This window comes from Phyllobates terribilis, unplaced genomic scaffold (genome assembly GCF_046119375.1).
Source record: "Phyllobates terribilis strain yellow unplaced genomic scaffold, ASM4611937v1 Scaffold_5__5_contigs__length_657084704, whole genome shotgun sequence".
Classification (NCBI taxonomy): Eukaryota; Metazoa; Chordata; class Amphibia; order Anura; family Dendrobatidae; genus Phyllobates; species Phyllobates terribilis.
In genome coordinates, this window is record NW_027362765.1 from 61,412,673 (window position 1) to 61,429,227 (window position 16,555).

The window sequence follows — 16,555 nt, forward strand, 5'->3', positions numbered from 1 at the left end:
CACTATGGAACTTCCACTTTTTTATCCTAATTGCTTATAAAGCATAGGGATGCAGGAACATTCCTATGCCTTATAAACTGTCAGTGCTGCACTGACACACAAAGTTGCTAAATCATGCACTGCGCATGATCCTGCAACTTTGCTAGCTCTGGTGACCCGGATGTTGTCAAGCTCAAGAAGGCACATGTGCAGGCCCATCTGAAGCTTGCCAATGAACACCTGGATGATTCTGTGAGTTATTGGGAGAAGGTGCTGTGGTCAGATGAGACAAAAATGTAGCTTTATGGCATTAACTTAACTCACTGTGTTTGGAGGAAGAGGAATGCTGCCTAAAGAACACCATCTCCACTGTCAAGCATGGAGGTGGGAAGATTATGTTTTGGGGGTGTTTCTCTGCTAAGGGCACAGGACTACTTCACTGCATCAATGGGAGAATGGATGGAGCCATGTACCGTAAAATCCAGAGTAACAACCTCCTTCCCTCCGCCTGGACATTAAAAATAGGTCATGGCTGGGTCTTCCAGCAAGACAAGGACCCAAAACATACAGCCAAGGCAACAAAGGAATGGCTCAAAAAGAAGCACATTAAGGTCATAGCGTGGCCTAGCCAGTCTCCAGAACTTAATCCCATAGAAAACTTATGAAGGGAGTTGAAGCTTCGAGTTGCCAAGTGACAGCCTCAAAATCTGAATGATTTAGAGATGATCTGCAAAGAGAAGTGGACCAAAATTCCTCCTGACATGTGCGCAACCCTCATCATCAACTACAAAAAATGTCTGACTGCTGTGCTTGCCAACAAGGGTTTTGCCACCAAGTATTAAGTGTTGTTTGCCAGAGGAATCAAATACTTATTTCTGCAAAATGCAAATACATTTATCTAATTTATACAATGTGATTTTCTTGATTTTTTTTGGATATTCTATCTCTCAATGTTAAAATTAACCTACCCTTAAAATTATAGACTGTTCATGTCTTTGTCAAGGGCAAACTTACAAAAACAGCAAGGGATCAAATAATTATTTCCTTCACTGTATATGTGTTCAGGGTAGCAGTGCGGGGGAGACACCTGTATATATACAATATATGTGACCTAGTTATTTTTAGGGCTGCAGTGATCATCGTGACAAGACGAGTCGTGGTTGTGAGATGTAGACATGAAGGTCTGACCAGATGGAGAAGAAGCAGCAGAAACCGACTCTAATCAGATGAGACGTTAGCGGAAAGTGCCTGGATGTAAATTTTTCTGTATCTGAACTGTGTTACTTGGAGTGATAATGTTATCTGTAAAATCCCTTAGGCTGCATTCTCACATTTGTGTGAAATGTCCGTGTGCCATCCGATAAAAAAATCTGGCAGCACATGGACTCGTAGAGTTTTCTGGGTCCATTCACACATCCGTGAAAATCACGGATCTGAGAATGAGATCTGTGAGGGTCAGAGAATGTCTTGTTCTGATCCGATTTTGAGGATCAGAATTGGACATGCTCAATACGTCTGTAAAAGCGGGCAGCACACCGACACTGCACACAGATGCTGGAATGTAGCATTATTATGTACAGCATAGTCCCTTAGTATATAGTGTACTCACTTATTGTGTATAGAGCAGTCCGTAGTTACATGGTTTCATCGCTCATTATGTATAACACCGTCCCTTATTACGTACCATCCTCTCTAGTTATATATGGTGCCATCCCTTATTATATTGCTTCCTCTGCGGTTATGCGCAGTGCTGGTCCCTTACATAGCGTATTCTTGTTTTTTTGTCAGTCACAGCGCCCTAATTTACTACATAGTCATATCTTGTTAGATATAAAATTACTGCTGATGGAGGAACTGCTGAGGCAGCATCTGACCATAAGACCAGTCCATCAGCTCCTCCATCAGAAAAGAAGCTTTCCCATGTTCCATCAGTCGTCATTGCATTATATATCTAACATGAGAGGACGCTATGTAATAAAAAACAGGGCGCTATATTATCCAATATGTAAGTGACGGTGTTGTAGATAACAAGAGAGGGCACTGTGTAATAAGGGGGGCAATATACAGAATAAATGAGACAATGTAAGATATATATATATATGTGTGTAGGGTGGGCCCCTAGAGTCAATGCCTCCTGTGGGTCCAGATACTCCAGTCCAGGAAGATAGCTTCTGCTATCGAAATGCGTCGTGGCGTATTAAACAATAAAAGGTTTGTGTTTTATAACCTTAATTCCCTGTCTAGTTGTTCTAGCGCTTCCCTAACACCGCACAATTCTTTCCTTCTTGATTGCCAATCTCCCTTGTGGAGAGCGGTGGAAGCTGCTCTGATTACTAGATTACTTCAGGACCTGCCGTGATGTCATTGTGGAAAGCCCACTTCGGTCACACGGTCCTGGTCATGTGACCGCTGAAGCAGGAAGAAACTCCTTACAGCAGTCCCTGTTTAGCTGCGGTCATCATACAGACTCCCACCTGGAAGCGTTTTCCCTTGTTGTGCTTCTTGGCACAACAGGACCAGGTGAGTGGTCACAACATCTCCCCGTTCTTCCCCCCCCCAAACCTCAGGCTCTTCACCATTGGTGCTCCAACTGTTTTTGTTTTCCAGATACTCCAGTCCGACACTGTCAAGCGGTGCTCGCCCGCGCACAGTCCCCTGCTGTTGCCCTAATCCAATCCGAGCCCGGTACCTAAATTATAAGTGGGAGTGACGGCCCTGCTCACTCGGGTGGTCCCTCCATAATCACAGGCGTGCATCTCCTGCCGCACTCTCCTCACGGATCTTCTCGCTTGACAATCGTCAAAAGTCTCTTGGGGCGGAAAGTACTGGGCCTCAGCTCCTTATAGGCGACATCTGATCTCCAAGGCTTGACTGATGTAGGTCCTGGTCTTGACCCGTGCAGTCTGACCCGAGTCCCACTATGCGTCATCTGGATCTTGTCTGCACGCAGCCAGCACCCTGCTGGCACACACTTCCTGCTGCGGCCTGTCACTCTGGCTGCAGTGTCTGTGCACATGTGTGACTCGCCCCCTGGGCCTAGTGTGGACGTGTGTGGGATACCCGGAGCTGGGTCTCTGGGGGTTGTAGAATCCGTGGCGGTGACCCGGTCCCGTGGCTCAGGGTGGTCAGGCCGATGGCGGTATTTTGTGGAGGTTTTAGGTTAATTGTCCGACTACGCCACCCGTGGATTGCGGTCAGCGCGGACCGCCGCTGCAAGGCAGACTGCTGGGGCTGATGGTGTGTGCAGCTGAGGTAGTGTGACTCCCCACGGGAAGAGTGGAGCCCCAGGGCAGTGTAGTTGATGGTGAGGGTGATAGTGCACGGGAGTCCCAGCACTAGTAGTGCTGGTGCGGCGATGAAGCAGGAACGACTCAGAGTCTTTGCAGTGCAGTTCAGGGTCTTTACTGGTGATATTAAGGCAGACCCTCCCGGGAGTACTGGCTAACATAAGGGGCCTGGTCAGTCTGCGAGCAAACAGGAGTTCCCCTGGCCAGGTGGAGTTGTAGGCCTCCCCGTCTATCTGCACTCTTTCTGGCTACCTTGCTGTAAGCGGGTAGAAGTAGCCCACGTCCCTGAGTATACCGTGTGGTGCTCACCCGTATGGCTGGTGACTTGGGGCCTTCTGTTAGCCTCCGCTCCTGGATGGCGGTGCTGGTCCCTTCCTTGTGACTGAGCCTCCGGGCTTCTATGGCCAGAGGACCTGGAATCCCCTGCCGGCTGGTTTCTGCTGCTGGGTGGATATCAGTCCCCACAGCCTCGGACTCCGGTGTCCGGTTATCAGATTCTTCTGCCAGGGCGAGCTATATCTCTGCTTAGCTTCCAGCCCCTGGTCTTCTGCTCCTAGCTCCTACAGAGCTCCTGCTGTAACTCTCCCTGTGTCTGGAACTGTCTCCAGGCTCTGACTGAACTCACTAATCCCGCCCCAGACCCAGTTTATAAGGGCAGATTCCTCCCCTCCCAGGTCTGGGCAGGAAGTGTTGCATGCTTAGGGCTCCTGACCAGAGAAACCTCCCACTTGCTCTCAGACGTAATATTTCTATTACTGTGGCAACCAGACCCCTGGGGTGCCACATGTGCACCTTGCGCTCTCTTGGCGCTAAGGCTTCCTGCGATTTGGTGAGCAGGACTTTTATATCCTGGAATTCTGTCATGCAAGGCACTGACCAGGTCCGGCACAAGAACTCACTCCCCCTGCAATTCTTCTGGTTTAATTTGGTTCCACTCGATTCCGCCTGGCAAGCAGATGGCAATCTCTCCACATTAATGGTACATCCTGCAAGGGCTATTCAGAGATATCCTTGCTTCTTATTACATGTGTTCCTCAGAACGTACAATAAAAAGATTCATTAAAGTAACAATGAAAAAATTGCAAATTGTAAATATCCAAACTTGTGTTGCATCAACTGCATAAAAAATGGTGGTATCAATCTACCCACTACCTCCCTAAATAAATACATTAAAGGATATAATTTACAAAAAAGACATTTATGAGGGATTTCTGACCTTGAACCACACAAGCTCTGCAAATATGACAATCTATTTCAAATACAGGCAAATTTGTGTTCCAAAATTTAAATTGTGCCCTTTCACTTCCAATCCCTGCCGTTTATCCAAACAGAACTTTTTGACTACATATGAGGTATCGCCGCATTCGCAAAAAAGTGGTAACAAACTGTTGGGTCCGTACCTCTTGCAAAAGTGAAAAATTTGTGGCTAAAGCAAGATTTTTGTGAAAAAAACATTTTCAACATGACGACCTTATGTTATCAAATTCTGTGTCGTACCTGTAGGTTCAAAATGCTCACTATACCATTGGATAAAATCCTTGAGGGGTGTAGTTTCCAAAACTTGTCTGGGGTTTCTGCTATTTAGGCACCTTAGGGGACCTTTACATGCGACTTGGTGCCCGCCATCTATTTCAGCCAAATTTTGCTCCTTCTGTTATGAGCTCTGCTGTTTGTCCAAACAGAACTTTTTGAGTACACGTGGGGTATCGCCGTGCTTGTAAGAAAGTGCGTAACATTTAGAGGTAGAATTTAGATATATTTTTTATTTCATTCCACTTTGCATTAATTCCTGTGTAACACCTGAAGGGCTGAAAAATTTCCTGACAATTTTGAAGTATAGGGGAGCAGTTTTTAAAATGGTATAAATTTTGGGAAGTTTCCAAAATATAGGCCCCTCAAAGTACTTTATATCTGAACAGGTCCATAAATAAACAGATTTTGTAAATTTGTTAAAAAAAAATAGAAATTGCTGCTAAATTTAACCCCTCTAACATCCCAACAAAATATAAAATGACGTTTGAAAAATTATGCAGATGTACATGTAGACATATTGGAAATGTTATTTATTATTTTGTACAACATGACTAACTAGTTTAAGTATATAAAGTCTGAAAGTTTAAAAATTGTGATATTTTCCCAAACAAATGCAAAATCATATTGAACAAATTTTACCACTATCATGAATGTCACGAAAAAACATTCTCAGAATCACTGAGATATATTGAAGTGTTCCAGAGTTATTACCATATAAAGTGATACTGTTCAGATTTTAAAATTTGGTCTGGTCAAAATTAGCTCGGTTACTAAGAGGTTAAAATGATGGTGTTTCACCATAAACATTTCCCACATTCTGAACATGAATATGACTTCTGCCCTGTTAATTCTCTGATGCACAATTAATTTTTGTTTAAAACTTTTTCCACATTTGGAGCATGAAAATTCTGTTTTCACGTCATGACTTATCTGATGCGTAGCAAGATGTGATCTGTCTGCAAAACATTTCTCACATTCTGAACAAGAAAATTACTTTTGCCCTGTGTGAATTCTTTGATGTCTGACAAGTTCACCTTTCGTAGAAAACCATTTCCCACATTCTGAACACAAAAATGTCTTCTCCCTTGTATGAATTCTTTGATGTGTAAGAAGACGAGATTTCAGAGAAAAACATTTCTCACATTCTGAACACGAAAATGGCTTCTCCCCTGTGTGAATTCTTTGATGTGTAACAAGATCATTTTTCCTAGAAAAACATTTTCCACATTCTGAACACGAAAATGGCTTCTCCCCTGTGTGAATTCTTTGATGTATAACAAGTTTTGCTTTCACATGAAAACATTTCCCACATTCTGAACACAAAAATGGCTTCTCTCCTGTGTGAATTCTCTGATGTATAACAACGGCACCTTTTGTAGAAAAACATTTCCTACATTCTGAACATGAAAATGGCTTTTCTCCTGTGTGAATTCTCAGATGTATAACAAGTTCACCTTTTGTAGAAAAACATTTCCTACATTCTGAACATGAAAATGGCTTTTCTCCTGTGTGAATTCTTTGATGTCTAACAAATCTTGCTTTCTGATTAAAACTTTTCCCACATTCTGAACATAAAAATGGTTTCTCCACTGTGTTATATATTTCATATTCAACAGCCCTTCTGTGACTTTTATTTTTCATATTGGTCTTTGATGGAGCAGAAGAAAGGACCTTGACTTGAGGTGTGTTGGGTATAATGACATGTTCTTCACATGTATGTGTTGCAAAATCTGAGAATAACAGATGTCCTTCTGAGCTCCTGGTACAATCATCTGCCAAAAATAAAACTGCTTTTATTATTTTTCAATAACACTGCATTGGAATTATATCGATATTTATATTATTATATACAGTCATGCCCAAAAATGTTAGCACCATTGAAACTGTTCCAGAAAATGATGTATTCCTCTCAGAAAATTATTGCAATTCCACATATTTTGTTATACACATGTTTATTTCCTTTGTGTTTATTAGAAAAACACAAAAAAACAGAGAGAAAAAGCAAACTGTATATAATTTCACACGAAATCCCAAAAATGGGCCAGACAAAATTGTTGGCACCCTCAACTTAATATATGGTTGCACACCCTTTGAAATATATAACTGGAATCAATTGCTTCCCATTTCTTAAAAGAATATGTTTTATTTGCACAGGTTTTCCAATCAACGCGTTTCAAAGTCGCTCGAGACTTCTTCCTCAAGACAAAAACCGATCAACTTCGAAACGTGTTGACTGAAAAACCTGTACAAATAAATCGTATTCTTTTAAGATATCTTCAAATGTCTTCGGATTTCCCTCAGCAGCGCAGACATAAGCACCTCATACCTGGATAAACATGCGCTTTGGTCTCTTTAACCCGTTTCCTGCAGCAGATGTTTCATGAATAAAATATGTTTCATATGTGCAACTACATCAGGTGAGCGTAATACTCCCCTTTTCTTATTCAATTGTGTTACCAGTTAATACCCTATTTTGCACTATTTTGCTTCCCAGTGTTTTCCACTAATATTTGAAGTTTGGAAAATGAATATTCACTGCTCCCCACGCCCATGCGTGTGGGGAGCAGTGAATATTCATATTCTTTAGTAGCGGGCACAGTGTAGGTGTAACGGGTCTGGGAGGCGGAACCTCTGAGCTACTATACAAGGGGGCGGTCCTTGTAAGGGAGCGGGTGGCGACCAGGGTAGACGGGCAGGCAGTCACAGCAGGTGACTGGGACAGTCTCTGAATGAACGGACAGGAGGTCACGGCAAGTGACCGGGGCAGTCTCTGGATGAACGGGCAGGAGGTCACGGCAAGTGACCGGGGCAGTCTCTGGATGAACGGGCAGGAGGTCACGGCAAGTGACCGGGGCAGTCTCTGGATGAACGGGCAGGAGGTCACGGCAAGTGACCGGGGCAGTCTCTGGATGAACGGGCAGGAGGTCACGGCAAGTGACCGGGGCAGTCTCTGGGTAAAGGATTGGTACGACCTGTGGCGGCAGATGATAGACGTGAGCTCCCAGGTGAGCAGGCGAGAGTCTCTGGATAATCGGGTGGTCACAGCATGTGACGGCGGAGCCTCCAGGAAGACCAACAGACAGGTAGCAGATGAGCGCTCCCAGGTGAGCGGGCAAGAGTCTCTGGAATAGCAGGTGGTCACAGCACGTGACGGCGGAGCCTCCAGGTAGGCAAGCAGGCAGGTAGCGGAGGAGCGCTCCCAGGTGAGCGGGCAGGAGTCTTTGGAATAGCAGGTGGTCACAGCACGTGACGGCGGAGCCTCCAGGAAGGCTAGCAGGCAGGTAGCAGATGTGCGCTCCCAGGTGAGCGGGCAGGAGTCTCTGGAATAGCAGGTGGTCACAACACGTGACGGCAGAGCCTCCAGGAAGGCTAGCAGGCAGGTAGCAGATGTGCGCTCCCAGGTGACCGGCCAAGCTGGTCCATAGACAGACTGACAGGAGTAGGAAGGCAGACCGTCGGACCTCAGGCTAGCAAGCAGGTAGCAGGAATATCAGGCAGGAAACAGACAGCAAACTGGCAGGACTCTGGCAGGAATCAGGCAGGTAACTGGCAACGGGACCTGAGGGCTGAAGCAGAGTAGTGAACAGTGCAACAACATTGCTCGGGCACCTCCATTTTGGAGGAGGTGCCTTATATATGGTGAAGTCCTCCGGCCATTGGCCGGGGACTCCTTAGGACGGCGCGCGCGGCCCCTTTAAGAGGGAGGGAGCGCGCGCGCCCTAAGCACAGTGGCCGGGAAGGAGCGCGCGCTGCCAGCAGAGCGGGAGGAGGACGCCGGGCTCGGAGCAGAGAGGTGAGGGGGAACAGCGTCCCTGCCTAGCAGAGGGCAGGGACGCCGACGCTACAGTACCCCCCCTTTAGGCCCCCCCTTTTTTAGGCCAGACAGAAATTTAGCAAGGATGAGAGGGGCATGGATGTTCTCCCGGGGCTCCCACGTTCTCTCTTCAGGACCAAACCCCTTCCAATCTACTAGAAAAAAGGTCTTCCCTCTTACCCTTTTGGTGGCCAGAATGTTCTCTACCTCAAATTCGTTTTCAGCGGAAACCGGAGCAGGAGGCGTGCCTGTAGACTTGGAAAAAGAGTTAAGTACCACAGGTTTGAGGAGAGATACATGGAAGGAGTTAGGGATCCGTAAGTTGGCCGGGAGTTTCAATTTATAGGCCACCGGGTTGATCTGACTGATGACCTCCAGAGGACAGATGAACCGAGGCCCTAACTTATAGGAAGGAATCTTGAGCCGGACATACTTGGACGAGAGCCAGACCTTATCCCCTGGACGGAATTGAGGAGGATCCAGATGTTTTTTGTCAGCATGTCTTTTCATACGCTCGGATGACAGAAGGAGTGCGGACCGGGTACTCTCCCATGTGGAGGAAAATTTGTTAACAAGAGATTCCGCAGCCGGATTGTCCACCGAGGTGGAGACGGGAAACGGGATCCGAGGATGCTGACCGAAGACTACAAAAAACGGGGATTTGGAGGAAGATTCGCTCTCGTGATTGTTGTACGAGAATTCGGCCCATGGCAGGAGATCCACCCAGTCAGAATGGTGGGCATTAACGAAGTGCCGGAGGTAACTGGTCAGGATCTGATTGATCCGCTCCACTTGACCATTAGACTGTGGGTGGTAAGCGGAGGAGAAGTCCAGGGTGACGTCTAGCAATTTACAAGTGGCTCTCCAGAAACGAGAAGTGAACTGTACCCCACGATCCGACACGATGTGACGGGGCAGGCCATGAAGACGGAAGATGTGGCGGATAAAGTCTTTAGCCAGCTCGGGTGCAGACGGGAGGCCTGGCAGGGGAATGAAGTGAGCCATCTTGGAAAAGCGGTCAGCGACCACCCAAATGACCGTACAACCGGCAGAGACGGGAAGATCAGTTATGAAGTCCATCGCTATATGCTGCCAGGGGGCAGCAGGTACTGGCAGAGGAAGAAGGCGACCGGCTGGCAGATGTCTCGGAACTTTGTTGCGGGCACAGGACACACAGGCAAAAACAAAGTCTATTACATCCTTGCGCAGGTTAGGCCACCAGTAGTGCCGGGAAATAAGCTGGAGGGTCTTTTTCTGACCGGCGTGGCCAGCTAGTTTAGACGAATGACCCCAGTGTAGGATCTTCTCCTGATCAGGTACCGATACGAACGTCTTACCGGGAGGGAGACGATTTAGACTCACGGGAGCCACCTGCATTACTCTGGCGGGATCGATGATATGTTTAGGTTCTTCCTCGAGATCAGATACCAGAAAGGATCGGGACAAGGCGTCTGCTTTGATGTTCTTGTCAGCCGGGCGAAAATGTAGAACAAAATCAAAGCGAGCAAAAAACAAGGACCACCGGGCTTGGCGCGGATTAAGTCTCTGGGCATGCTGGAGATAAGCCAAGTTCTTGTGGTCAGTGTAAATTATTACCGGATGAAGAGCCCCCTCGAGTAGGTAACGCCACTCCTCCAATGCCAGCTTGATGGCCAATAACTCTCGGTCTCCTATGGAATAATTGCGCTCAGAAGAGGAGAAGAGTTTAGAGAAGAAGCCGCAAGTTACCATCCCTCCGGAAGAAGATTTTTGAGTAAGTACAGCTCCGGCTCCAGAGGAGGAGGCGTCAACCTCCAGAAAGAACTGCTTGTTGCCGTCCGGACGATGCAGCACCGGGGCGGAAGAGAAGGCCTGTTTTAAGGAAAGAAAGGCCTCCTCTGCTTCGGGCGGCCACTCTTTGGGATTAGTACCCTTACGGGTGAGCGCGGAAATTGGGGCAGTCCGGGAAGAGAAGTGCGGTATGAAGAGGCGGTAGTAAAAAGCAATAAAAAAGCAATAAAAAAGGATTTTGGGGGTATGTCAAAAGTAAAAGAAAAGTCAAAGATGCTATAGGATTTTTACAGGATGAAAATGGAGAAATGGTAAGAGAGGATGTTGAGAAGGCCGAACTTTTTAATTCCTATTTTGCATCTGTTTTCTCTCAGAAAGAAAATGTAACATCAACTGATCTTCACTGTCCTTTTAGAGGTATAGAGGAATCCAAGTTATCTGTAAACAGAAAGATTGTGAGGGAATATTTAGCTAACATAAATGAGTTCAAGTCTCCAGGTCCAGATGAATTACACCCCAGAGTACTGAAGGAGATCATAGAAGAAATTTTAGAACCACTCTCCATAATCTTTGAAAATTCTTGGAGAACAGGAGAAGTCCCAGAAGACTGGAGAAGAGCAAATGTTGTTCCTATCTTCAAAAAGGGGAAGAAGGTGGACCCAGGGAACTATAGGCCGGTGAGTCTGACTTCTATACCAGGAAAGATCTTTGAACAAATTATTAAACAACATGTATGTAAGTACATGGATAAGAATGAAGTGATTAACCAGAGTCAGCATGGGTTTGTAACTAACAAGTGTTATGTTCTGCTACCAAAGCTAAGGAAAGAGAGGAGATCTGTCCCTACTATAAGACTCAGCTGAATCCCTACGATGTAACAGGGAACCTGATCCTGCGATCAGACCTGCTAAAGTCCTAATCTAGTCTGTACGAAGACCTATAGATGTGGGGAGGGAATCCCTACAAGTACTAAGGACTGGGAGGAATATGGGACACCTCCTAACAGAAATAGTAGCAGACAGACGAACAAACAAAATAGATAGAACATAGAGGTCCGTAGACCAAGCAAACTAACAGAGTTAGATACAGAGCACAGGCTAGCTAGAAAGTAGATATACAATGAAGTCCAGCAAAGCCAGAAGGGCGGAGCAGGATTAAATAGGCCAACAAGGTCATGTGACCAGCAAAGGAAAAAAAACCTAACAGCAAGGTTCTAACAGTACCCCCCCTTCTAAGAGGATCCTCCGGATCCCCTAGGACCAGGCTTATCAGGAAATCTCCTGTGAAACGCTCTGATAAGTCTGGACGCGGAAACATCATCTGACCTCACCCAAGAGTTATCCTCGGGTCCGAAACCTTTCCAGGCCACAAGATACTGCAAACTACCTCTATACCGTCTAGAGTCAAGGATGCGAGAAATTTCATATTCCCCGTCCTCCACCACCGGAGGAACAGAGGCAGAGGCGTCACCATCCGACACAACAGCTTTTTTTAACAGAGAGACATGAAAGACCGGATTAATTCTCCAGGAGGTAGGAACCTCCAACCTAACAGCAGATTGGTTGACAACCTGAAGCACCTTAAAGGGCCCTACAAACTTGGGACCCAATTTCTTAGAAGGAATCCTCAACCGCAGATTCCTAGAGGACAACCAAACCATGTCACCAACAGCGAACAAAACCTCCTGTCGTTTCCTATCAAAGTAGTCTTTAGATTTTCTGTTGGCCTCCTGAAGATTACCACGCACATCCGTCCAAACTCTTTCCAAATCACCGGAAAAATTCTCCTCCTCAGGCACGGCAGATCCCAACTTGGAGAACGACCCAAACGACGGATGTCTCCCAGAACAACAAAAAAAAGGCGAACAACCAGCAGAAGAAGATGTATGATTGTTCAGAGCAAATTCGGCAAGTGGCAGAAACTCAGACCACCCCTCTTGATTGTCTGCCACAAAACAACGCAAGAACTGCTCAACATCCTGGTTTTTCCTTTCTGTCTGGCCATTAGATTCAGGATGATATCCGGACGAAAACGACAAATGAATTCCCAACCTGTCACAAAAGGCACGCCAAAAACGAGCCACGAACTGAGGACCCCTATCAGAAACAATGTCAGTAGGAACGCCATGAAGTCTGACAATTTCCTTGACAAAGGCCTTAGCGAGAGTTTTAGCGCAGGGCAGTTTGACGAAGGGAACCAAGTGACACATCTTGCTAAAACGGTCCACGACCACCCAGATGACAGTAAAACCCTCAGAGGGGGGAAGGTCAGTTATAAAGTCCATAGCCAAATGTGTCCAAGGAGCACTGGGGACCTCCAAAGGACAAAGCAACCCCGCAGCAGGAGTATGTGAGGACTTAGATCTAGCACATATAGTACATTGGCGCACCCACTTAATGACTTCCTTCTGCCATCCAGGCCACCAAAAACTGCGACCCACCAGTCTCTTGGTCTCAGAGATTCCGGGATGACCTGCCAACCGAGATTCGTGACACTCAACAAACAAATCTCTCCTAAAGGTCCCAGGCACAAACAACCTCCCATGAGGAGTGTTAGATGGGGCATTCTCCTGAGCTTTAAGAATCTCATCTTCCAAAACGGAGTCTAAAGCAGCTATCACAACACCTTCTTGTAAAATGTTTTCCTCTTTCTCAGCACCGACTATGGGAGAAAAACTGCGAGATAAGGCATCCGCCTTAACATTCTTAGTACCAGGGATGTAAGTAACGGAGAAATTAAACCGCGAGAAAAACAGTGCCCACCTAGCCTGACGGGCATTCAGGCGCTTGGCAGCATCAAGATATATCAGATTTTTATGATCCGTAAGAACCTGAACGGGAAATTCCGCACCTTCCAAGAAGTGGCGCCAGTGTTCAAATGCGAGTTTAATAGCCAATAATTCCCGATTACCAATATCGTAATTCAGTTCAGTCTCCGAAAATTTTTTTGAAAAAAAGGCACAGGGATGTAATCCATCCCCGTTATCCTGAGACAATACTGCGCCAACCCCCACAGAGGAAGCATCAACCTCAACCAAAAACGGCCTAGTAACATCAGGCTGCATAAGGACGGGAGCAGAGGTGAACCTCTCCTTGAGATACACAAAAGCTTCAATGGCCTCAGAAGACCACTGAACCGCATCAGCACCTTTCCTGGTGAGATCAGTCAGAGGTTTGACAATACTAGAAAAATTTTTTATGAATTTTCTGTAGTAATTGGCGAAACCCAAAAACCTCTGTATCGATTTCAAACCAATAGGCCTAGGCCATTCCTGCACAGCCTGAACCTTAACCGGATCCATCTCAAAACCTTTGCTGGAGATAATGTAGCCCAAAAAACTAATTCTCTGTACAGCGAACTCACATTTCTCCAGCTTAGCAAAAAGCGAATTGTCCATTAATAACTGTAATACCTCACGCACGCTCCGCCAATGAGACTCCAGATCTGGCGAATAAATCAAAATGTCATCCAAATACACAACCACATTTTTACCGATCAAAGGTCTAAGGATGTCATTAATCAGATTCTGAAAAAATGCAGGAGCATTAGTAAGACCAAAAGGCATAACCAGATTCTCAAAATGACCCACAGGAGTGTTAAAAGCAGTCTTCCATTCATCACCCTCCTTTATGCGCAACAGATTGTATGCCCCCTTAAGGTCAATTTTAGAGAACCACTTGGCCCCCAATAACTGGTTAAACAGATCAGGAATTAATGGCAGTGGGTAAGGATTGCGTACCGTAATTTTGTTAATCTCACGAAAATCCAGACAAGGACGTAAACCGCCGTCCTTTTTTTTTACAAAAAAAAATCCAACCGCCACAGGAGACTTAGAGGGCCTAATGTGACCGGCGGCCAAACTTGTCTGTATGTATTCCTCCAAAGCCTTCCTCTCAGGAATAGTAAGGTTAAATAAACGACTTTTAGGAAGAGTCGCTCCAGGGACAAATTCAATAGAACAATCATAGTCTCTATGGGGAGGCAAAACCTGCGATTCCTTCTCAGAAAAAACTCTCCAAAAATCCTGAATAGGAACAGGCAATTCTCCCCTATCCAAAGCTGCAATACGCCCATTACAACACTTGTCATAACATTTATGGCTCCAGGATTTAATTTCACTGGTAGACCAATCCAGTACAGGATTGTGAAATTTTAACCAGGGCAAACCCAATATTACTGGAGAAGGCAAGTTATTCAACACTACCAAATCCAATTTCTCATGGTGAACACCATTAATAGTGAGAGGAAATTCACTGACCTTGAGAGTAATATTCTTCAAAGGGGAGCCATCCACAGAAACCACAGCAATGGGGGATGATAAAGGTTCAGGTTTTAAATTGAGTTTTTCCACGAATCCCCCATCAATTACATTCAGTGTAGACCCGCAATCAACAAACACCCGAAATTCCATTAATTTTTCCTGAGCAATCGTGGAAGCAGCTAAAAATATACCCTTGGAATTTAAACAGGCAATACGGGCGTGACTGACCATTTTTTTTTCTTTCTTCATCCGAAGCTCACAGCCTTTAATCAAATGACCAGATTTTCCGCAATAGAAGCACAAGCCTTCCGAAAAACGACGGTCTTTTTCTTGAGAGCGAGGTGCCACCGATCCAATCTCCATCGGTTCACCACTGTTAGTACACACATTATCATAACCAGAAACTGACATAGCAGAGGATTTGCTCTCATTAACCCTAGCACGCAGTCTTCTATCCACCCGTATAGCTAATTGCATAGCCTGTTGCAAATCCTCAGGTGTAGGATAAGCAATTAGCAGGTCTTTAACCCTTTCACTGAGCCCAGCAAGAAATAGACTTTTCAGAGCAGAATCGTTCCACCCTGTTTGAGTGGACCAACGACGAAAATGAGTACAATATTTTTCGACATTACCTGATCCTTGTTTTAAACGTCTCAACTCAGTCTCAGCTGATGCCACACGGTCAGGATCATCATATAATAGTCCTAAAGCAGAAAAAAAACTATCCACTGATCTGAAGCATGTATCACTAGGTTGCAAAGAAAAGGCCCACTCCTGAGGCTCTTTGCGCAAAAGTGACATTATGAACCCTACGCGCTGGGATTCATCCCCAGAGGACTTGGGTCTCAAACGAAAATACAATAAGCAAGCATTTTTAAATGAAAAAAATTCTCGATGTTCACCAAAAAATAAATCCGGCAAACATACCTTAGGCTCCAAGAAATATGCTCCAGGACAGTTACTCACGTGCTGACGGAGCTCGGCCACCTCCAGAGAGAGTCCCTGCAGGCGATGAGCCAAATCCTGAACCGACACCATGATGGAAAAAAAAAAAAAAAAATCTTTCCTTAGAGAATTTGCAGGCTGGACTTACTGTTATGTTCTGCTACCAAAGCTAAGGAAAGAGAGGAGATCTGTCCCTACTATAAGACTCAGCTGAATCCCTACGATGTAACAGGGAACCTGATCCTGCGATCAGACCTGCTAAAGTCCTAATCTAGTCTGTACGAAGACCTATAGATGTGGGGAGGGAATCCCTACAAGTACTAAGGACTGGGAGGAATATGGGACACCTCCTAACAGAAATAGTAGCAGACAGACGAACAAACAAAATAGATAGAACATAGAGGTCCGTAGACCAAGCAAACTAACAGAGTTAGATACAGAGCACAGGCTAGCTGGAAAGTAGATATACAATGAAGTCCAGCAAAGCCAGAAGGGCGGAGCAGGATTAAATAGGCCAACAAGGTCATGTGACCAGCAAAGGAAAAAAAACCTAACAGCAAGGTTCTAACAACAAGTCATGTCAGACTAACTTAATTTCCTTCTATGACGGAATCACTGACTGGTTGGATCAGGGAAATGCTGTAGATATAGTATATCTTGACTTCAGCAAAGCATTTGACAAAGTATCTCACACCATCCTTATTGAAAAAATGACCAAGTATGCAATGGACCAGGCAACTGTTAGGTGGATTCATAACTGGCTTAGTGATCGGACTCAAAGGGTGGTTGTAAATGGCTTCACATCCAGCTGGATGAATGTCTCAAGTGGGGTACCACAGGGCTCCGTCCTGGGACCTGTATTGTTCAACATCTTTATCAATGATTTAGATGAAGGAATTGAGGGTAAACTGATTAAATTTGCTGATGACACAAAGCTAGGAGGGATAGCTAATACTAGAGAAGAGA

At 45.5% G+C, this 16,555-nt stretch overlaps 2 protein-coding genes across 9 annotated transcripts in view; both read right to left on the reverse strand.

Moving 5' to 3' along the window:
- Positions 1-16,555, reverse strand: part of LOC141271991 (uncharacterized) — a 240,378-nt gene that overhangs the window by 152,783 nt on the left and 71,040 nt on the right. The gene's annotated exons all lie outside the window — the stretch shown is intronic.
- On the reverse strand, positions 4,402-15,697 carry LOC141272021 (uncharacterized). Its single transcript, XM_073682304.1, has 2 exons — positions 15,277-15,697; positions 4,402-6,571 (listed from the first exon to the last, which is right to left on the reverse strand). Exons 1-2 carry the CDS (start codon positions 15,680-15,682, stop codon positions 5,790-5,792), a joined length of 1,188 nt encoding a protein of 395 aa, XP_073538405.1. The 5' UTR covers positions 15,683-15,697; the 3' UTR covers positions 4,402-5,789.

What these genes read in the sequence shown, in the direction of transcription:
- LOC141272021 (XM_073682304.1), bottom strand. Translation starts at nt 15,682, where the DNA reads ATGGTGTCGGTTCAGGATTTGGCTCATCGCCTGCAGGGACTCTCTCTG. An exon ending in ACGTTTAAAACAAGGATCAG is followed by an intron (nt 6,572 to 15,276) that starts GTAATGTCGAAA and finishes TATTTTTGGCAG; the next exon opens with ATGATTGTACCAGGAGCTCA.